We start from the raw sequence: 23,689 nt of genomic DNA on the forward strand, positions 1-23,689 counted from the left end.
TGTTACTTTGCTGGTTAACAGATGTTCATATCATGTTGTAACATGTTATTTGTCAAACATGTTGTTAGCATGTTATAGCCATGTTTCTAACGTGTTGTTACCATAACGTTCTTCTGGTGCCTTTATAGATAGATGATCGATCTAGAACTTTACGGAGCAGGTTCCCCAGACCCCAGATTATTCCTAGTCCTGGATTTTGAGCACTTTGAACAGAGATGCTCATTCTGAAATTAGGATTGAGGAATAATCTACCTGTGGGAAACTGGCCCTCTTTAGTCTAGGAGTAGCCTACACTTAATCTCTGAGATGTTACCTTTGACTTTCACTACAGAGTACATCGACTCTGATCCAAAAACCTGTGTAGCTTGCACACCTGATCTGAGTCAGTTTCTCTTCTGGTATATGATAGACGTCGAACATAGTAGATTAGCAGCACCACCACATTACTGAGGGGAGTGTATTTAATAGGTTTGCACAGATATCTGCTGTCTGCGGTTCTAGGTGTGGCACTGCAGTCTTCACCGCTGATCTCACTCCTGTTCCTACAGAAACCACTTCAGTGTGTGAGGAGAAGATAATAAACAGTGCTGTTGAAATGCCAAATCAACTTCAGTCTCTGTTGTGTTCTTCTCTTCATTGCCCATCTGCCTGTGTCTCTATCTATCTATCTCAATTACTTGTGTAGGCCTTCTGCATACTGTATTTTGCTACTCTTGCACTTTGGCGCTTTAGCTCTAGTTTAAGATCTTAGTCACTTGTTTAGAAAGGAGATGCATTTGTGAGTTCTGGCGAGTAGTAGTACACTGACTAACTACATTAAATGCAATTATTGTAAGTCGCTTTAGATAAATGCGTCTGCTAAATGACTAAAGTAATGTGTATCAGGATTCCAACAGAAGATGCAGTTACATCGTTCTAACAGCAGAGGGCGTAGTGGACCGGAGAACGTCCATCATCACTGCAGTTATGAATCAGCAGCGGGCTCAGAATGATACAATGTAATAGACGATAGCCTATAAACAATGTGGCACTGGCAACTTCGCAAGGCAGTACTTTGCTAAAGCCAACCATTTTAGACTTGGAATAGAAATGGTCTTATAAATTACAGTTCTATTCTTGTCGCATAAAATAATATAGGCTAGCCAAGAGGTATGGCAGTGTATCCCAGCAATTCGCTCTGCCATTGTTGCCTCAAAGTCAAGATGGTAACTTTGGAAAGTATGCGATTTTCTAATATAACACTGTTTGAGATTACCGATAACTGACCCGACTGTCTCTTTCGGTCAGGTCGACGCTCCGCCCTCGGAGGCGGTATCATCGGTGACAGAGGAAGATAGTAAACATTGCGCTCCTGACAACCGCGCAAGCAACTACACCTCCGAAGCAGAGAATAATATATATTTAACGGAAAGTTGCACAGGAGCGTTTAGGATGGAGACAAGACAACAAGGTGAGCGAGCTACACTATACTAGCCCTACGGAATCATGTTTAATTATCAGATAGCTTATGTTACAGTTTATTTTAACTAAGTTCATATTTGTAGGAATTCATTGAAGGGGGTGCAAAGACGCATAGAAACATATCTGTACAACATTTGATGCAAAGTCACTAGGGACACAATATTGAATAGGAAACCACAGTAACAGACGTAGCTGCAACTTGATCCCTGCTGTTATGTCGCCCACTTCTTTCTCAAGTCATAATCACCATCGTCATCGTTATCATCACCATTCATCGGCGCAAGAGCCAGTTGATCCTGTTGATGCGTCACGATAAATACAATTTTAACTTATCGTGACGCATCTACTTAACGAGAGCATGGGGCTTACTTTTCTTTCTTCAACACCGCACTCTCTCTCTCCAGTTTCAACAACATGGCAGCCTCAGATCAGGTTCATGTGGGTGTAATGTGATGGGCTCCTTTAGTTCTAATTCATTTCCAAAGCCATGTGATCGGCTCGCGGCCGCTTATTTCCTCCCCCCAGCCGTCCTCAGAGCTAACTAACAGAGGTCTTATGACCAGAGGTATTCCACTAGACTGCATGGAGCAAAGCAGAGCCCAGCTTTGTAGTTTGGGCTCCTTTACTCGAACAGCAAGTTTCTGATTCTGATGTATGTTGACTAGATAATCAGTGGAGCTATGTTTTGTTTGTATCAACAACTCAAGGTCCAGACCTGAGCCAGCAGGTCTACAAGCAGCTGCTCTTACTAGCTGTTAAGAATCGATCCTACAGGGCTGTCAGTCTGTCTGCCAATCTTGGGACCTGTCAGTCTTTCCATGTTACTGTCCCATCTGCAATACACACTACAGATTCTGACCTAAAAATCATGTTTAGAGGTGTGTGTGTGTGTGTGTGTGTGTGTGTGTGTGTGTGTGTGTGTGTGTGAGAGAGAGAGAGAAGGGGAGATGGTACAGTATTTATGCATGTTTGTGTATAACCCAGTTGTCTTGTCTCTCCCTTGTTGCCCTGCTTGTGGACCCCCCCCCTGCTCACCCCCCCAGAGCTGTACTCCAGCGTTCTGGGGGAGGGTGTAGTGGGCGACTGGGGGGAGGCGCCGGCCGGGGAGGAGGACTGGGGTAAGACGGCCCTGTCTGAGGACTGGGTCATGTCCGGCCACTATGACACGCATCTGACAGCTGCAGGTGATGCACTATGTAGCGCACTAGCCCAGATCTAGTACACTGTAGCTACTGTATTAGCTAGCACACTAGCTGAGATCAGGTAGTACTCTAGCTAGCAGACTAGCTGATCAGATTGAGTACACTACAGTACCTCACAGACTAGCTGTGATCTGTAGATCTAGCACACTTAGTACACCAAGATAGGACACTAGCAGACCAGCTCTGTCCCCTTACTAGGCCCCTTACTCCCCCAGCTCCCCTTTGGTTGTAGTATGCTAGTAAGTACACTTCACTGAAGCTCAGTCCCCTTGATAGCATCCTTTAGATAAGTTCACATGAAAACTAGAACAGGGGATCAATAAAGTACTAGTACCTACCTAACTATGTTACTACAGTACCTACTGTACCTACAGTAGGAATACCTACCTACCTACCTACCTACCTACATACATACATACTTACCTACCTATGTGGCTGGTATAGAAAGTCGACCAACCCATTAGTGCATTAGGTGGTAGGCTAGACTCCAGTTGTTAGTAGGTTTAAAATAGTCCCTGTGACTGGATGTCAGCATCACTATATATAATACAGTAATATACTGTATGTTGGCATGGAGCTTGTCTGATTGGTTGGTAATCTGCTGTTGTGCCTTAGCATGTGGGGATGTCAGAATGTAGTCATTTGATCTTTGTTGGTTCTGAACCATATGATAGTTTCTGGATGTGCTTGCTGGTCCCTGGTGCCAGGTCCCTGTCTGGAGTGTAGCTGCTCCTGCAGTCCCCCTGCATGCTGTGTGTGTGTGCGTGTGTGTGTGTGTGTGTGTGTGTGTGTGTGTGTGTGTGTGTGTGTGTGTGTGTGTGTGTGTGTGTGTGTGTGTGTGTGAGTGTGTGTGTGTGTGTGTGTGTATTGTGTGTCTGTGTTTAACCGAGTTGAATTGGTTAAACTCCTCAGTATACATTTTGTCACACTCTGGTACTGTAAGTCAGGGGACCTGAGACATGGTGACACCTGTTACATATGATGTGTGTGTGTGTGTGTGTGTGTGTGTGTGTGTGTGTGTGTGTGTGTGTCCGCGTCCGCGCTGTGTATGTTCAGAACCACCTCCCTGGCTCCCTCTCTGCATCATGTCATACATGTACCTGGCCTGTAATCCCTGGACGTAGAAAGCTTATTATGTAGAAAGCTTAAGGTTTCTAACTAAGTTAACCTGATCTCTCTCCTTCCTTCTTGCCACCCGACACAGAGAGAGGACACCTGAGAACAGGTACGCTTCTGTTCATAGCGCTGGAATCACTGGAATCACACAGCACTACTGTACATCATATACATACTACAGTTATACCATTTGTGTGGATTTGGCTTCACTGAAAGAGTCTATCATTCAGTGTTTGTGTGTTTTGTAGGTGAGCGTGTGTATTCACGTTGTGAGCGTGTGAGTGAAGTTCTCAGACTCCGAGCGTCGGCCCGCTCTGTGTCCTGTCCTCTGATTGGGTTGACAGTTTTCACACCACAGCTGCTCAGAGGCATCCAATCCAGGCAGCAGTCTCAGGACTGTCAGAGAAAGAGAGAGGGTGGCCGACTCTCTCACATGTACATACGATACCCATAAACAGAAGGTTCAAAACCCGGCCTTGGCTTTCCTGTTCTCCTCGGTCCTGTTTCCCTGTCTGCTCACATCCTGTTTCCTCACAATTTGTCTGCTCACATCCTGTCTGTATAAAGTAGAGAACATATTAAAGGTGGATGGTCTGCCTGTACTATTCATCTGTCAGAAGGATGACCTGCCGGCTCTGCTCTTCTCCCTATTGTCTTTTTAAAATATGAAAGACTCATGTCGGGAATTGTGTCGTCCAGCCCTGTGCTGCTCTGATTGGGCAAGAATAAGAATAAGATCTCTTGAAGAAGATAAATTCTGGACCTCAAGACGTCCCTCTAGGTTTGGTGGACGAGAGTCTCGGGGACCAGTGCACTTGTGAATCGATCTATAAACGTCGAGAATAGAATCGTGATTCTTACATGAATCATTTTTTTCACCACCCCTAGCTTGCAGGTATACAGTAGTCCAATCCCCAGGGAACTGGATGATCAAAATACACAGATACATTCAGAGACAGTTTCCTTTACACTAGCGAGTGAGCTCACACACTGCTAGTTGTGAGCTCACGCATTGCCTTATCTTGGTGAATAAGCATTTCTGGACCTACTGCCAACTTTGCCTTTATATAGTACTGTCTCCCATCGCAAACATGCTTCTGTCTGCCACATCTTGACCTTATTCTACTTCTTGGTCCTACCTGTTTTTTAGCCTGGAAGACAGACATCCTCACAGAAAAGAAAGCCCCTTTTGTGATACAGTCTGAACTTCTAGCCATCCAGCACGATTTCAGTGGGCGGGACTACTTGCCTTTACTCGCCAAATCCAGTCGGAAGAACAGTGAAAACATATTTTACTCAGAGAAACGCTATTGCATACCCATTCTTTTTAATTGATTTGTAATTAGTTATTGTAATAGTTATTGAGTCTATTTCTGCAATAACTACATGGCAAAACAGTCTCCCGAAGCAACGAGCAGTAACGTTAGCGTTAGTAGAATAAACAGACATAAACATGTTTAAAGCTGTGTGAGAAAGCTTTTTTATAGTTAAATATTCACTACTTTAGCTATTAGTTTATGAATTGGCCTTAGCACAACCCCCCAAAATAATTTTGTGACATGAGACCCTACAAATGTATTATTTGAGAATTTCGGTGTACTGGCTAGTACATTCGCGGAAGTGAGTGTACTGCGGGGAGTGCGTAAATTGTGAGAAGTGTGGTTCTTAAAACACAGTGCTGATTTTATCACGACCAGAGGGGCCGCCAAAGTGATAAGTTATCTCACGAAACCTTAATCTTTAGCTAAAAAACATATTTTATATCATATTTTTAGAGAATGCATTGCCACAGCGCTCGCCATCGCCACTGCTGGTCGGAAGCTATAGTATACCAAATAATATAATAATGACTAATTTCTTAGCTGAAGATTAAACATGTTTATTAGCAGTGCTGAGCTTTCAAAACCCACCGCCAGTGTGGACGCAACCCTCGTGCAACTGTGAGTACCTTTGAAATTTCTCTGCGACACTTCATTGAGGAGCTTTGCTTTGTAGACCAGACGAACTGACTTAATTATGACCATAATTAGGAAGATAAGGAAGAAGAAGAAGAAATCTTTGTCACACAACACACGTGCAAATGGGCAACACATGGGAACACACACTTGCATTTACGATCGCCGATTAAATGTTCTATACGATTAACCTATCCCATCGTCCTTCCCCCAAATGCAGCCGGGAGCAGACAGTAGGCAGCGTGCATGGGACGTAGGGATGTAACGGTATGAACATTTCATACCACGATTATAGCGACCAAAATTACCACGCTTATTGGTATTATCACAGTATATATATATATTTTTTTTTTTTAAATATGCTGAAAATGCTCAATAAGTACTGATAGACAGTCTGGAATCATTTCAACAACTTTTATTTAAAAAAAAAAAAAAAAACACAAATAACATAGGGGAAGCCAGGCCTCTCAACGGTTGAAAGGGCATCATGTCCTTTGCTATGTAATATGGAAGGGCTGCAGGTAACTGTTTCATCCCTAATGGGGCGTGCCCTTGGGACCAACCAAGTGCTCCTGTCCGCCTTCGTCAGGGATGGACAGCGTTTCGCTTTTCTGCATGTTTTTCGTATTGGGTTCTTTGGGAGGAAACTCTTGTGAACACGGGGAGAACATGCAAACTCTGCACAGAAAGGCCCAGGACTTTCTTGCATCACCATGCTGCATGTGAGCAATTTAGGGGTTCAGTGTCTTGCTCAAGGACACTTCGGGACTGCCGGAAGCTGGGAAAGTGGGACCTTGCGATCCCCAACCGGCGCTCTACCTCCCGAGCTACGTGACGGAGTATACCAGCCAGCTAGTAATGCAGTCCCGAAAGAGGCTAGCCTATGTGCTGCTCTGGTTGGCCTTTGTGCTGCTCTGGTTAGCCCCAGTCCTGTGTGTTGCTCTGGTTAGCCCCAGCCCTATGTGCTGCTCTGGTTAGCCCCAGCCCTATGTGCTGCTCTGGTTAGCCCCAGCCCTATGTGCTGCTCTGGTTAGCACCAGCCCTATGTGCTGCTCTGGTTAGCCCCAGCCCTGTGTGCTGTTCTGGTTAGCCCCAGCCCTGTGTGCTGCTCTGGTTGGCCTTTGTGCTGTTCTGGTTAGCCCCAGCCCTATGTACTGCTCTGGTTAGCCCCAGCCCTGTGTGCTGTTCTGGTTAGTCCCAGCCCTATGTACTGTTCTGGTTAGTCCCAGCCCTATGTGCTGTTCTGGTTAGCCCCAGCCCTATGTACTGCTCTGGTTAGCCCCAGCCCTATGTGCTGCTCTGGTTAGCACCAGCCCTATGTGCTGCTCTGGTTAGCCCCAGCCCTATGTGTTGCTCTGGTTAGCCCCAGCCCTGTGTGCTGCTCTGGTTGCCCCAGCCCTGTGTGCTGCTCTGGTTAGCCCCAGTCCTGTGTGCTGCTCTGGTTAGCCCTAGCCCTGTGTGCTGCTCTGGTTGGCCCCAGGCCTGAAGTTAAATCTGTTTAGATAATCCCTAGTAAATCCCGCTGATGACATCTCCACTGCCTGGGATTATATAATGGCCGGGATGATGAGAGTCTAGGGTTGCAAAATTCCAGGACATTTAAAAAGGGGAAACTTTCCGTGCAAAATGTATGGGAATTCATGCAAATTTATGGGAATTGTATGGAAAAATGTATACTTATATGACACATACTGTTCCATACAAGTAAGATCAAGCTTTTCACACCATCACATATGACTTACGACTGCAATATTTGCACCCAAACACAGTCTTTTCCTTTTTAATGGCTGGGTATACTGTAAAGCTTCCACAATTGCATGTGGCATTGCTCTATATACAGAGAAATCTGCTTACAAACATACAATCTATGTGAATCTGGATCAGATTCGCAGGACTGTAGATCAAGATTCAAGATACTTTATTAGTTACATCCATCATACAAACATAATACATTTCATTGGTTCTGACTTCTCAGCCTTGCAGCCATTGCAGAATAAAATACAACATTAGTGTCCATTGTTCAAGTGCCTGGTTGCCTGGTGGAAAAAGGTGTCCCGGAGCCTGTAGGTCTGGGCCTTGAGGCTGCGAAACCGTTTGCCATCCTGCAGGCTTTACTGGCACTCTGGACGTTATATATAGCTCCTGGATGAAGTGAAGCTCACATCCACTGGGCAGTTCGCACCACCCTCTGCAGCGGTTTGCGTTTGAGGGCAGAGCAGTTCCCATTAGCCTGGCTCCAGCCCCTGATTTGCACGCCCACTTCCATTTTCAAAATGGCAATGAAAACGCTCTCATCCAGGGTGATTTCTCGCCTCCCTCTTCAACAACGCCCATCTCGGAAAATGGCTGAAGTCTCGGAAGTGAAGCGAAATGGCAATTCAGTCTGAGTGTCAGGCTAAGTTCCCATGAAGTTTCCAGTCAGCATGCTCTCTGGTGTGTCTCTGTAGAGGCCCGTAGGAACCTGGCCCCCAAGATCCAGGTGAGTGGATCAGCAGAATATCATCTCTCCGTGAGGATGTAGGCAATGCTTAGCAACGTCTCACACAGAGGAGAACCCTAATCATCAGATCTGTTCTCTATCTAGGAAACAACTCAACCATAGTCACTGCTACTGCTAACCGCTGCTAGCTGTTATTTACCTGTTAGCTGTTAGCTCTTTGTTAATTCCCATGGTTAGCCATTTGTTGTCAGCTGTTAACAATTATCTTGCCAGGCTTTGAGGGCCTACAGTAATTGGTCTGTTGGTCCTCATTCCCAGACCATCCTATCCACTTATTGGGTTATGTGGTCAGGTGGCATCACAAGCTCCCGACCACGCTACTCCAATCAGATGGTGGTGTGACGACCAGTCTGGCTGACCTGACTCTACCACTGACTGGTCTACTAGCTGTTGTAGCTACCTGAACCATCCCAGCCAGGAACTGGGCGGTGCCGTCCTACTGAGCAAGGTGGCAGCACTGAGCAATTGATTTTTTGCTCTTTTCTTTCCAACATGGCGGAGCCCTACAGCCAAACACTGGATGAATGAACTAACTGACCTATTGCGTCGCAAGTAAACCAATTTTACACTGGCAACTGCCAAGGAACATCGCAACAGCCTGAGTGAACTGGAACACTTAATTGAAAACCGCTACAACGTGTTGGTTAGATTGGCTGACCCGGATTCCCACGAACCAATGGAGAAAAAGAGAAAAACTAGACTTTCATCAACCGACACTGATGACCTTTTAGCATCTACTGCTACCACTGCAGTGGATGTCAAGCTCCTCAAGTCAATAAATGAAAAACTACTTAACCTGGATTTACTACGACATGATGTCCTGGAGATAAAGGCAAGCCTGACCTACAGCCAGAATCAAATCGACGAGCTACTGAGGGGCAACTTCATCACTCTTAAAGGTATGTAGTTGATATACAAACTAAAATGGAGAAACTAATTGCGGAAAACAAGATTCTGAAAGAAACGATCCTTGATGTTGAGTATGCACGAAAATCTGATCATCGCAGGATTACAGGTAAACTGTCCCGATAACTCTGAACTTGTTTTGAAATACTTTTTCCTGAATTCACACCCACTATAAATTGTATAGATTGGTCAAATGAATGGATAATCCTCTGTGATGTTCACTTACAAGACCCAATCGCAAAACCCACATTCACAAATTATTAGACTTGATCCTAACCACACATCCCGAGAGGATCCTGAAAAAGTTTGTTTTCTACATATTGTGTATGGAAAATTAAAATAGTCACCTCCAAAGTTTATAAAAACTAGACAAGAATAGAGAAAATTTGTGCAAGAATATCAATAAAGACTATTTTATTGAAGACCTAATTGGTTTAGTTGGTATAGATTTCAAATAATACCAACTGCACCGGATGATTGGGACTGTTTTCTGAATTCATAAATATCTGCAACCAACATGCACCCTGGAAAACAATTAAAGTTAAAGGTAGACTACAGCGGGTTAATTCTGAATTGATACATCTTTTCAGACATCAAGATTTATCCTGGACTAAATTTAGAACAACTAGGGACCCTTTAGATTGGACAATTTACAGACAGCGAAGAAACACAAGCAAAACTAAAACTAGAAATGCAAAAGCCGCTTATTATGCCAACAGCCTTTCCAAACACTTAAAAAACCAAGACAGTTTGGGAGAAAAGCAAATAACATTGTCAATAAATCTGTCAACCAGTCAATTAATAAGGTACTATAATGTTTAAGGATTGCATCATTTAAGAACCTCGATATCGAAAGTTCAACTTGGCGCTCGAGTGAATGAAGTTTACAATTTTACTTAGGTGCTCTTGCAATTTGGGAAAAAGATGCACTTTTTCACATCACAAGTGCCCTCAATCAAACAATCAATAATGCAAATCTCAAAAAGGACAGTGGAGAAACCAGATACAATAATAAAGCTATAGAGAATACAATAATACACTAACAATTTTCATATATACAAATATTTATCACATAGAAGCAGTTTTCTCACCTAGGAGAGGAGAAATGACAGTTAGGAATCAGGACAGGAACAAACATCGTCAGAAGCATGTAAATTCAATATCCTCATTTAGACCTGGTAATTCAGAGCATCAAGACAATGAGTCCAAAACGTTGGTTCAGTTTACGGATCCTGTCATCACCCCTTGTTAGTGGTCTCACATGCTCCAATCCTTCGATTTTTAAAAGAGAATAATTTTTATTATGGCATTGCATGAAATGCCTGGCCATATGATAATCCTGGCTACCAATCCTAATATCATATTTATGCTCAGCCAGATGAGCTGGTCGAGGCATGCTGGCATTTTTAATTATGTTGCCGTGCCACAATCAAGGCTTTTTATATGAATCCTTTCTCCGGATACGTTTTGAGTGCCTGGGATGGGACCATCTTTTACTCAAGTGAACCTTCAAATATCGCTGATGCCCTCAATCAACATTTCACTTCTATCAAGCTCAGTGGCTTCTTGTGATGGTAACCACCATACTTCTAATAATTATATTCAACACCAGAACATGAATAGCTTCAGGAAAATCAAACCAACTGAAGTGCTCTCTGTTCTAAACCATTGAAAATCTAACAAGATTCTGGTTTAGATGGACTTGGGGCTAAAAGTACCAAACAGGCTGCCAATGTTCTGATGTACCCCCTAGCAGGCTCGTTTAACCTCTCTTTGTCCACTGGTGAGTTACCACGTCTGTAACCAGGCAAGAGTTACTCCTTTACATAAAGGCAGTAACTCTCTTGACCTTAAAAATTATAGACCTATATCCATTATTTGTTCAATTGCAAACGTTTTAGAAAAGTTAATATTATTTAATTATCTCACAGAACATGATGTATCATCTTTCATTTCTGGTTTTAGACCCAATAATTCCACTACTACAGCACTCTTGAGAAGTACTAATGACATAAACTCCTTTTTCGCCAAAGGCCAAATTAACGGGTGCATTTTTTATTGATGTATCTAAAGCCTTTGGCTTGGTGGATCATCATGTACTATTGCAAAAACTGAAACACATTGTACTTGCTCAGAATGCTCTGATCTGGTTCAATGCATATCTATGAAGGAATGTGTGTTTATTGAAGGTCATCAGTCTGATCTTTTTGATATTAATAAAAGAGTCCCACATGGCTCTATTTTGGGACCCCTTCTTTTTTCAAATTGTATTAATGAACTCACATTGTTATTCAAATCATCACATCCATTTATATGCAGATGATACAGTAATCTATCTATGCTGCTCCAAACATACTACAGATCATTGCTTCTCTCCAGTCAGGCTTTGACCTGATACAAAACTGGTTTATTACAAATGGAGTAGTTCTTAATCAGAAAAAGTCTTACATCATGGTGTTTGGTACAAGGGAAAGGCTGAAATCTGCTACTGATCATTTTTCTATTTTTACATCTGATGGGGCACTACTCACTAAGGTTGATTGTGTAAAATATCAGGAATCGATGCCTTTTAGGAAACTGACCCTGGTGCCAACCTATAAGTATCGCTTATCCACGTGTGCAGCCTCATGGGTGCGGGAGCTTTGAGTGGATGCAGTGAACTGAGACAGGAGCAGAACACACAGACATGCTGCAGCGGGCGTGGAAGGAACCAGCAACGCTGGAGGGGCCCGGTGTGAACGTCTGCGTTCTATAGAGGGCGACGAACTTCGTGGTGAGGGGGTAGTGTAGCGACTCTGCGGGACGTTGAGTTGTGATTGGTTGGCAGCAGGGGGGGAGTGGCCTGCGGTTTCCTGTTCTGTCTCTCGCTCCCTCATGTGTCTATTCATTGCCATTCCTAGTCTGTGTATTTGAGAGCGTTTTGGTGTCGTGTCTGTTTTAGTTGTTCTGTTTAATAAACCCTTTTATTTTACTAATGACTTCTTTTTCACAGTCATCTTTTTCTCAGTACTTTATTCTCACATATGCTAGAAAACATACCACCACATATTTCAATCTTCAATCTTTTCATCTTTCAACACACCTACACTGAGAGCCTTGCACCTCTATCTCCTCCTAAGTACGTTTAAAATTTCATATAATTATCTGGCTCTGTAATTTGCGCTACTTTACGCACAAGGATATCGACCTCCTTCCATGTAGCCTAAAGTGTTCTCTTATTTTCCTCTCCAACTCTATGCTCATACATCCGTTATCATACTCATCATATTGTTTGTTGTTTGTTTGTTTTTGTTGTCATGCCTAGCCCATTTTTATACTATGGTTCACCGACTGGCTTGAGAAGCACACCTGTGACGCATCATTCAATTATTCCACCCCTTCACTGACTTCCGTATATGCAAGCAACTTCACACAATTTGACAAGTATGCCTATTGTGTTTCCAATAGCCTTTCACAATAGCCTTTGACGATTTGTTTGACCAAATGTCCTCTGTCTCTGTGCGTCAGCTTCTTTCACACACACACACACACACACACACACACACACACACACACACACACACACACACACACACACACACACACAGACCTCAGGCTATTGAGAGGACAGCTGTCATCACAGTGATGACAGGGTAACCAAGGAGCTGTGATTATGGTGGCGTATACGGGGTAGCCGTGGTAACAGCTTGGTGGGTCTGTCTGACTGGTTGATTGTGATCCTCAAGTTACCTCTTAGATCAAACATGTAATGCAAGATCTGTAGCACTCCTACCTCTCCTCTCCTCCCTCTCTCCTCCCTAACTCCCTCCTCCTCTTCTGTCTCTCTCCTCTCCTCCCTAGCTCCCTTCTCCCTCTCTCCTCCCTATCTTCCTCCTACCTCTCTCCTCCGACCTCTCTCCTCCCTAACTCCCTCCTCCTCTTCTGTCCCTCTCCTCCCTATCTCCCTCCTCCCTCTCTCCTCCCTACCTCCCTCATCCCTCTCTTCTACCTCTCTCCTACCTCTCCGCCCTCTCTCCTCCCTAGCTCGCTCCCTCCCTCCCTCTCTCCTATCTCTCTCCTTTGCCCCTAGCTTCCTCCTCCCTCTCCTCTACCTCTCAGAGCTGTACAGCAGTCTGTGGCGTTAACCCTCTGGGCCTCTGTGTGCTTTCTCCTGATCCCAGGTCTGCTGGATGCCGAGCCCCTGAGGGAGGCAGAGAAGGAGGGCATGGTCTCAGAGGTGGACCTCAACAACGCTGTGACCGAGGAGGAGAGAGAGGAGATACAGCTGGAGCTGGCCAAGGTAGGGAGGAGAGGAGGGGAGGAGGAGAGGAGTGGGGGAGGTTAGGAGAGGAGCTGTCTCGGGTGTAGGCGGCAGCATCAGTGGACTGCAGACGAACAGAGCTGGCACAGTACTGTAGGTTATGTAAATTCTGTCCGTTTTTTTACATATTACGCTTTGCTGTTTTGCATATTATGACTTACAGTATGAGTGTTTCTGGTGGGAGGCTGGGGTCACTACTGGTCACGGTCTCCGTACTCAGGAAGTGTGCTCTGACCCTCTCTCATGTCTCTCTTTCTCTTCTTCCTCTTCTCCTCTACTCCTGCCTCTCCTCCCTCCTCCTCCGCTCCCTCCTCTCCTCCCATCTGCTCTCCTCACTCCCCTCTCCTTTCTCCTTTCCTCCTCCCTCCTCTCTCCTCTCCTCCCTCCCTCCTCTCCGCCCTCCTATTCTCCTCCCCTCCCTCCTCTCCTCTCCTCCCATCTGTTCTCCTCACTCCCCTCTCCTTTCTCCTTTCCTCCTCCCTCCTCTCTCCTCTCCTCCCTCCCTCGCTCCTCTCCTCCCTCCCTCCTCTCCGCCCTCCTATTCTCCTCTCCTCCCTCCTCTCCTCCCTCCTCGTCTCCTCTCCTCCATCTCACCCCTCTCCCAGCTGGAGGAGGAGATCTCCACCCTGAGGCAGGTCCTGGCGTCTAAGGAGAGGCAGCACTCCGAGCTGAAACAGAAGCTGGGCATCACGCCCCTCAGCGAGCTGCGCAACAACTTCAGCCGCAGCTGGTATGACATGCAGACCTCCACCGCGTAAGTACGCCCACACGTGTGTGTGTGTGTGTGTGTGTGTGTGTGTCCATTCTCCATTCTCCTGGCCTTTAGAGAGAAGGAGGGGAGAGAGAGAGAGAGAGAGAGAGAGAACAGGGGAGGGGTGGATGATAGTGCTCATCCCTGGAGGTGTTTACTGTAGGTCTTGTCAGTAGAGATATCCTTTATTACCGTCACACACACACACACACACACACACACACATACACACACACACAGATACACACACTCAGTTGACAGAGGCAGGCAGCATGCATGCTGCTTGTTAGGTCTGTGGTGCTCACTCAGATAAACAGCCAGAGAGCATGCTGGGTCATCCACAGTAGCTCGGCCAATCAGGGCCGTGACCTCAGCTCAGCTTCCTGCCACACCGCTCCGGGACACTGCAGCTCGGGGAGCAATCAGACCCTCTGTAGCTAGAGGTCACCTCGTTATGAGGCCAGTGTCCTGTGTGTGTGTGTGTGTGTGTGTGTGTGTGTGTTGTGTCTCCTGTGTCTGTCTGGTTATCCAGTTACCACAGTCACTCTTTAACCAGGCACTCGGCTTTCACACAGACGCACACAACACAGTACACACTCACATACGCTAGCGGGCATACACACACACACACACACACACACACACACACACACACACACACATACACACACACACTCTCTCTCTCTCTCTCCAGCCAGTCACTGTTGCTATGGAAAGGGAGCTGGGAGCAGACAAGGGATCTTGTGGCTCAGTGACATCATTGAGGGTGAGGAGGGAGATTTTATGGTTGAGGAAATAAAAGGTCAAATAACCTCCTAAATCTGAAACGTTATATTTAACCCACGACACTCTCTACAACCTGCCCCGACCATGCTCCTCATCCCTACTCCTCATCCCTGCTCCTCAGCTCTGCTCCTCATCCCTACTCCTCAGTCCTGCTCCTCATCCCTACTCCTCAGTCCTGCTCCTCATCCCTGCTCCTCAATCCTGCTCCTCATCTCTACTCCTCATCTCTACTCCTCATCCCTACTCCTCAGTCCTGCTCCTCATCCCTACTCCTCAATCCTGCTCCTCATCTCTACTCCTCTGTCCTGCTCCTCATCCCTACTCCTCAGTCCTGCTCCTCATCTCTACTCCTCATCTCTGCTCCTCATCCCTACTCCTCAGTCCTGCTCCTCATCTCTACTCCTCATCTCTGCTCCTCATCCCTACTCCTCAGTCCTGCTCCTCATCCCTACTCCTCAGTCCTGCTCCTCATCCCTACTCCTCAGTCCTGCTCCTCAGTCCTGCTCCTCATCCCTACTCCTCAGTCCTGCTCCTCATCCCTACTCCTCAGTCCTGCTCCTCATCCCTACTCCTCAGTCCTGCTCCTCAGTCCTGCTCCTCATCTCTACTCCTCATCCCTACTCCTCATCCCTGTTCCTCATCCCTACTCCTCAGTCCTGCTCCTCATCCCTACTCCTCAGTCCTGCTCCTCATCTCTACTCCTCATCTCTACTCCTCATCCCTGCTCCTCATCCCTACTCCTCATCCCTGCTCCTCATCCCTACTCCTCATCCCTGCTCCTCATCCCTACTCCTCATCCCTGTTCCTCATCCCTACTCCTCAGTCCTGCCTAATCCCTACTCCTCATCCCTGCTCCTCAGCTCTGCTCCTCACCCCTGCTCCTCATCCCTGCTCCTCAGCTCTGCCCTATATCCTCGGCCAAGACAGCTGAGAAAGAAACAGACAGAGCTGCCTTGGCAGAGCGGGAAGCTGAGACAGAAATCAATGTTCTCTCTCTCTCTGTAGGCCGTCTGTGGAGCTAGTCCCAGAAGTGCTCTGTGTGCTGTTCCATTGATCCAGTCAGACCGTTCCTCCTAGACCAGCTGTAGAGGAGACGCAGTCTCTTTCTACGCTCTACTCTCTCTCTCTGCTCTCTCTCTCTGCTCTCTCTCTCTCTCTCTCCATCTACATCTGTAAATCAAATCAAACTTTATTTGTATAGCGCATTTCACACACAGAGGCAACACAATGCGCTTTACAGAGAGCAAAGGGGGGGGTGGACATAGGCTGATCTAGGATCGTAAACTAGTAATGGTAAGCTACTAATATAATACTCAATTATGAAAACACACAACTGGTCCCAGATCAGCACTGCTACACGAATACGCTTGAGGTTCTCCTCACACACACACACACACACACACACACACACACACACTGAGCACGCACCCACACACACGACACAGCACAACAGACAAAGATGATTTTCTGCTGAATTACACAATGGTTCTGTACTCAGTGTGTGTTGGTGGAGCTGTTGTATCAATCTCTGCCCTGCTCCAGCTGAGAGACCCAACTTGATACAACAGGAAGAGAACACGACATACTTACAGTTTGTGTATGTATGTGTGTGTGTGTGCGTGTGTGCGTGTGTGTGTGTGTGTGTGTGTGTGTGTGTGTGTATTCCAGGTATAAGAAGACATCGGAGACCTTGAGCACAGCGGGTCAGAAGACTTCGGCAGCTTTCACCACTCTGGGGTCAGCCATCAGCAGGAGGTTCGGAGACATGAGGTACTGTGTCACTTCCTGTGAGCGCTACACATCAACATGGCCGTTGAAAAACTTACCTCACACACCCTGTGTTTATAAACCAACGCCCTTTCAAGTCGAACATGTTACGGAGCAACTCCTGGGACATCCAACAGCACATGAAAACCATCTTGTGCTCCAAGATTATTCTAGCCATACTGCTGCAATGTCTCTCTAAGATTCTATCCAACATGCCATTAGTTCCTCTAAGGAGATTTATACTGTAGAAGAGCTACACGCAGGTGGGTGGGTGGACGCTAGACCGTGTCTTCATGCAACCCAGTGCTGCTCCACTGAGCTCCTCATCTGCTGCTTAAGCATCACTTCACTGGTGGAGTAGCTAGATAATTGCCCCCCCCACCCCACACCCACACACACACACACACACACACACACACACACACACACACACACGCACACACACACACACACACACACACTCCTGATGGTTGAGCTGACCGGACCAGACAGGTAGTGGAAGGGAGTTTGGTGGGGCTGTTATTTAAACCCTGAAGTACATAAGCAGCTTTCTGCCGGCCAGATTGAAGGCAGGCTGGGGATGAGGTAGGGAAAGGATAGGGTGAGGAGGAGGTGTGGGGGGAGGGGGGGTGAGGAGGAGGTGTGGGGGGAGGGGGGGATGAGGAGGAGGTGGGTGAGGAGGAGGTGGGGGGAGGGGGGGTGAGGAGGAGGTGTGGGGGGAGGGGGGGATGAGGAGGAAGTGCGAGGGGAGGGGGGGGATGAGGAGCTGTCAGGCTGACCTGTAGTGACCTGCAGTAAAGCTGACTAGACCCCGGTCTAGTCAGTACGCACATGAGCAGGATGGCTGGTCACATGTCTGTTCTTAGACAGAGGAATGGATAAAGAAGGTTTAGGGAAGGACATGGGATTCATACGTCGTTCATTGGGGGAGAATCAGGAAGGGTGACTCGCCACGACACAGTAAAGCCGCACGGTGGCCACGGAGGGACACGCTGGGCCAACGCAAAGCTGCCTGAGACAGCAGGGTCAGAGGTTAAGGGGTCAGTCTCCCCAGGGCGCGGTCGACACAGCGCAGTAGTGTGTATGTTTCACCGTTTTGTCTTCATTGTCTCCTGCTAAACCAGCACCTTAACTTTGTGCTAATTTCATTAACCCTCATTTATGAAAGTGCAGTCACCAACCGGAGGTGGTAAGACTGAGTGAACAGAGAAATGAAGCAAATTGTCCTGACTCCCTTTCTTCCAGCATGTTTGGTCTAGAGCTACTGTACCCCAGGAGGTATGTTTGCTTCAACTGTGTGTGTGTGTGTGTGTGTGTGTGTGTGTGTGTGTGTGTGTGTGTGTGTGTGTGTGCCCCCCCCCCCAGCCTCCGCCTGTGTGACACCCCCTGTGTGTATTTGTCATCCTGATGTCTGGTTCAGGGATCTCGTCCTAGATGTCCAGTGACATGTAAACACAGAGGCAGGTTCCGGGCCCCAGTGTGAGGCCCTGCTCTGTCTGGGCCCCTGCGGTGTTGCAGTAATGCCGTTCACCCCCTCACTGCAATAACTGTCGCCCGGCTCTAGCTACAGTTAGACAGGCTGTGGTCGAAAGTTGAGGATCTGTCAATCATTATCTTGATTGATTGATTCTGTGTTTGTGTGCGTGTGGTTTGGTTTTCACAGAACCTTTTTTTGAGTGTTGTGTTCTATATCAGAACAGACGGTACAATACTGAGGGAGTCATGGGTTCCGAACACGATGGCACTCTCCACTATAGTCAAACGCTATTGGCTACAGGCAAGCGCTGTAGGCACAACGGTCAAATGTTGGTGTTTAGTTTGCGCAAAGTATCTGGATGTCGGTGGGGGTGTGTCCAGTATAGACGAGGTAAAACAAAACGGTGAATATAGATGAATGAGCATAGAGTTTGAAGAGAAAAGAATCCAATGGTCTAGGCTACGCAGGAGGAGATCGATAATGCTCTCTCTATCGCCCTCCTGGCTGTTAACAGCAACCGAGGAAATCAGTGTTGTCTTGGGGAAGAGGGGGCAATGTATGGTGTAATAAGCCATGTCTTTAATAGATTACCATTGTCTCCTGTAAGTACACCCAAGTTGCATGCTCCTACGCATACTGCAGTGGTGGCATAAACTGTTTCTACTCCATAGTGGCAGAAGCTTAATTTTATGTTTTTGGAAATCATAACAACGTTCTCAGGAAGGTTTTATTAATTAAAGCAGCCCCCGTGAATAAAACAGTTCCCGAGTCCCTCCATGCTCAGCCTCTGTGATGGCAAGAACAGATGAGCCTTGCCTCCTGACGCTCCCGTGAACCGCTCCACCTACTTTGACGCAAACTTTGCGCGATCCAGGCAAACGCCCCTTTAGGTGGCAGGAAAAACTCCAGGATGCCTGCTGCATTTGCCTTTGACCATAGCGGCAGTGGTTTTGCGTTAACATATTCGGGGCCATCGCGTGCAATTTCCAAACCAGGACTAATAAAGTACTACGTACTACTACTACTACTACTACTACAGTGTACTAGTTGTAAAAACTCTGTCAATGTCTTTCAAATATTTATTTCAAATATGTTTGCCTGTTTTTTCTCCTGTGCAAAAGATCACAATCAATAGGGTAAGCCGTGATCTATTTGTTGATCTACTATCTGTTGACTGTGTTCTTGTTTCTAGTTTAGAGACGGCACTAGGACTGCACTGGAACTTACAGCCTAACACAGACCACCCCTAAACAATATCCTGTGAATTTCTCTTCTTAATACTCTCTCCCCACCTTAGGCCTTTAGGTCGGCCTTCTCTGACAGTATAAAACACACCAAATCACTAAATAACAAGGAACAACAGTAGCCAAACCATGTAATCAGATTCAGGGAATCACGAGAGATCTCCTGAGTGAAGGGGAGTGTTTCCCCCGGAACCTGCTGATTTGATTGATCAAGCCGTAATTCTGGTGCAGTCCAGTGTGGGTGCGGTCTGTCCTCGGACCTGTAGCTAGCTACAGTAGGAACGCATGACAGTGGGAGTGTGTGTTTGACCAGTGACTAGAACTTTTTTTCTGCTTCCTGCCTTTCTTTTTTTCTTTATTTAATTTCTCCTCGTCGATTTACTAGCATGCTCTGAAGAAGTCGAGCATTTGTGAGGTCTTCGTTGTATTCGTAGCATGTTCTGCAGTAGACCTACTGTAGCATTTCTACATTCGTCTTTGTTGTTTTTTCTAGCATGTTCTGCAATAAATCTAGCATTTCCACAGCAGTCATTGTAAGGGGTAGAGAGTCTAAGAAGTATGACTGACTCATGTTGGTCCCAGTGAACAACAACGATGTCATCCCTACATGCTGTCACTCGCATTCATACTCGTCTGTCAGCTGAAGAATCTGTTCAGCTGAGCTACTGTATCAATCAAAGGCGTTTCTTTTCATGGCATGACATTTAATACGGTATAATGGGTTCTTCTTTTAGCCCGCAGCATTTACAATGTTCCTGTGTGAGTTTAGTGTGTGTGTGTGTGTGTGTGTGTGTGTTTGTGTGTACCTTCTTATTAATGATGATCCCCTCTCTCTCACTTTGCTCTCTGGGGACAGCTACTCTATCAGACACTCTATGAGTATGCCCGCCATGAGGTAAATGTGTGTGTGTGTGTGTGTGTGTGTGTGTGTGTGTGTGTGTGTGTGTGTGTGTGTGCGTGCGTGCGTGCGTATGATGTGTGTGTGTGTGCGTGGTGTGTGTGTGTGTGTGTGTGTGTGTGTGTGTGTGCGTGCATGTGTACATCCAAATGGTTTGTGTATGTTCTTAGCTGTGATGGCGTCAACATGATCAAAGGTTGGTAGTGATTCACAGACGACGCTCGGACAGCGCTGTCTGGTCAAGCACGAGTTGCACTCCACCACCTGTGTGTTTATGACGAGATAAGATTATGACACAGCCTCCCGGCTGTAGACCAGATGACCTTTCGGGCTCGTCTGACTAACACACCAGCTGCTCACAGGCAGAGATAACTGTAAATATTGGCCAGGTGTGTGTGTGTGTGTGTGTGTGTGTATGTGTGTGTGTGTGTGTTTGTGTGTGTGTGTTATCATGTGTACACAACCAGATACAGAGCCGGATGGTGGCTCAATAAAGACAGAGAGAGAACAGACAGACACGTCTCTTAAGTCTTACTGAGGTATCCCTCTGATACAACACCATCACTCCTATCTAACACTCCTGTCCCCCCGACAGAAACTCCCCCAGCTTCAAGTCCTTCGAGGAGAAGGTGGAGAGCACTGTCTCAAACATCAAGGTAATAAGAAACATGAAGAGAGTTCAAAGGGAGGGTGGGGAGAGAGAGAGGGGGGGGGGGGGGGACAGGTAAACACGGGGATAGGGTTAGTGAGTTAGTGAAACAACTTGAAACAATGCCAGCTTATTTTAATGTTTTCTTGTCTGTCTCTCTCTCTCTGCTGCTGTTTTACCATATTTGTTTGTCTCTCTCCCCCCTCCCTCTCTCTCCCTCCTGTGGTGAACGCGTGCGTTCGGCCCTGGAGCAAACCAAGGTGGGCGCGGCAGGGGGCGGAGGAAGCTTCGAGGAAGTGCTGTCCTCCACCGCCCAGGCCAGCGGCCAGGACACGCCCGCCAGCGCCCTACCGGACGGCTCCGAGCGGACCTGCTAGACGATGCAGTGAGGAGGAGGGCGGAGTCGCCTTCAGGCCTGGGTCCCAAAAAACCCTCTCTCAATTACTTTCAATTGCTTTAGCATTTGCTTCAGTCTTCCTGGAGCGCAGGTGGGTGGGGTTGTGCATTTCTGGGGACAGCACATTGATGATAAAGTGCCAGACAAGATCAATCAAGTACAGATAAGTATTTGAAATAATTTCAGATAGTATTTGGACCCATGGCCGGTTACGTCTCTATACACTGGTCCAAAGTGGTAGTTTAGGCAGACATGGCTGAAATACAGTCAGCAAATATTGTGAAATGCACATGGTGCACTTAATTGAGGTCACCAAAGGCACAATCCCCAAAGTGCACACTCTGAATCAAGCGCCACCTCATCTATGTATCTGACCCAGGTCTGGGTCTAGGCTACAGCAGGAGAGAAGTGGCGTAACCACGGAGACCGTAGACTCCTCCTTCCTCTGAACGGTCCAGGACCAGCTCTGCTCTGCTGCCCCCCTCTGGTCGCTAGGCCTCACTACACTGCCTGCTCAGGAGAATATAGCACTGTATGCTGTCCTTTCTTACACACGTCAACACACGCATAAACATAGAAAAATAAACGCACACAAGCAGAAATTCACACACACACACACACACACCTGAGCTCCCTGTATGTCTCATGCAGCCTCTGTCACTGTGATACCCTCCGTCCATCTCATGTCTACACACCACCTCAACCTTGTCTATCGACAGAAGACATCTTATTTATAATAGCTTATATCTGCGTCCGTTAAACTACAAAACAGTCCTCAAAACACACTTTCTAAGTATACCTGTTGGTAAAGGCTTTTTATGCTATACTAAAGCTACTGACACATTTTTGTACAAATGTGTTTTTGTGAAATGACCTGTATGACCTGCTAACACTGCTGTAGGAGAGTGTGTGTGTGTGTGGGGGGGGGGGCATGGATAGGTCAAAGGTCATATTGATGCGAATACTTGAATGATCCTGTGCTGGATGTGGACTACACCGTGAGGGGGTGGGGGCCTGGAGGAGCGTCACAGACACACTGTTAAATATTAACACTTTTAATAAGTGTTTAACACACGTGAATCAAAGCTAACATCCCCTGTATTCCACTACAGGCATACACTAATAGGTATATAAGCTGTTAACCATGGGCTCTAAGAGTGAATACTGAACACGCTAACAGATAGTGAACTGTTAACCTGGGCTCTGTGTGAATACTCAACACACTAACGGATATATATGAGGCGTTAACCTGGGCTTAGTGTGATTACTGGACATCCTTAATACCCTTTAATACAGCACAGCTGTCCGGTCTCTGTCTACAGTTTGTACCCATTCATATTTATCACTCTTCTTCTCTCTGGTTGTCTCTTCTGATACTGTATACCGTTTTCTGTTGGTTAAAGTTTTAATTTGATGTGGTTTTGAAAGTGACAATGAAAGTGAACAAGACAGGACGTAGAAGTTTCCAAATCAGGTTTTTATCAGCAGTCTTCAAACACGACACTGGCAATGATACCAAAAGAACGTTTTAGTTTAAAAACAAAATGAGCTTTTTTATGTACACAACTGTAATCCAGTAAAGTTAAAATAACATTATGAATAAATTGTGTTTTATGAAACTGTATAATTATTAAAATGTTTATTTGGAACCATCCCTCAAGTCAAATGTGGTTCTTACCATGTTTCCTTCCTGAAAGGATTTAGAACTAAATAACTGAACTATTGAACTGGAAAAACAAGGACGCACAGATTCAACATGGAAAGAGCACCAACATACAGCACAGCGTGAACAGTGTGTGGTTGAGGTAAGCCCACAGCTACGCTGTTTACCACTGAGAAGAACAGATGTGTGTGTGTGTTCAGACCTGGTCAGGAGGTAAAGAGGGAGTAATGACTGGAACCAGGCACAGATACCCTGTAACCCATTAGATTACAGTATCTAATGGGTTATCTGTGACTGGCACACACACACAAACACACACAAGGCTAAAAGGTTATCTGTGGCTGGCACACATGTCGGGTCTTAGAGAGGGCAGAACAGCATGCTGAGCTTTTACTGTATGTATTCTACTAGGTCACCCAGGACACTGGGTGGTGTTTGTCAGAGTGAATGAACAGTTCAAGAAAACCTCTTCAAAAGTCTTGTGTTGTTTTGCATAGTAGACATGTCCCATAAATGTCCATGAAAGTAAAACAAAGATTCCATAAAAGTACAACAGAAAGATTCAGTTGCTTCCTGTGATTCTTGTCATCACATACCGAGTAATCAGGGCTTGGTCT

General features: G+C 46.3%; 1 protein-coding gene across 3 annotated transcripts; it reads left to right on the forward strand.

Moving 5' to 3' along the window:
- The first annotated feature begins 1,354 nt into the window (after window positions 1-1,354).
- On the forward strand, window positions 1,355-23,659 carry tpd52l1 (tpd52 like 1). 3 transcript variants are annotated; one of them, XM_084453395.1, is made up of 6 exons: window positions 1,355-1,450; window positions 13,301-13,419; window positions 14,046-14,194; window positions 16,646-16,747; window positions 20,971-21,019; window positions 21,264-23,659. In XM_084453395.1, exons 1-6 carry the CDS (start codon window positions 1,432-1,434, stop codon window positions 21,387-21,389), a joined length of 564 nt encoding a protein of 187 aa, XP_084309521.1. In that variant the 5' UTR covers window positions 1,355-1,431; the 3' UTR covers window positions 21,390-23,659. The 3 variants fall into 3 exon arrangements, with proteins under 3 accessions (XP_084309521.1, XP_084309520.1, XP_084309519.1); XM_084453394.1 differs by having other exon boundaries at window positions 20,959-21,019; window positions 21,264-23,078; XM_084453393.1 differs by lacking the exons at window positions 20,971-21,019; window positions 21,264-23,659 and having other exon boundaries at window positions 16,646-17,318.
- The last annotated feature ends 30 nt before the right edge of the window (window positions 23,660-23,689 follow it).

This window comes from Borostomias antarcticus (genome assembly GCF_949987555.1).
Source record: "Borostomias antarcticus genome assembly, chromosome: 19".
Classification (NCBI taxonomy): domain Eukaryota; kingdom Metazoa; phylum Chordata; class Actinopteri; order Stomiiformes; family Stomiidae; genus Borostomias; species Borostomias antarcticus.

Bases quoted from the DNA above. Each gene is read 5' to 3' on its own strand.
- tpd52l1 (XM_084453393.1), top strand. The intron at 13,420-14,045 runs GTAGGGAGGAGA...CCCCTCTCCCAG, and splicing joins TACAGCTGGAGCTGGCCAAG to CTGGAGGAGGAGATCTCCAC. The intron at 14,195-16,645 runs GTAAGTACGCCC...TGTGTATTCCAG, and splicing joins GACATGCAGACCTCCACCGC to GTATAAGAAGACATCGGAGA.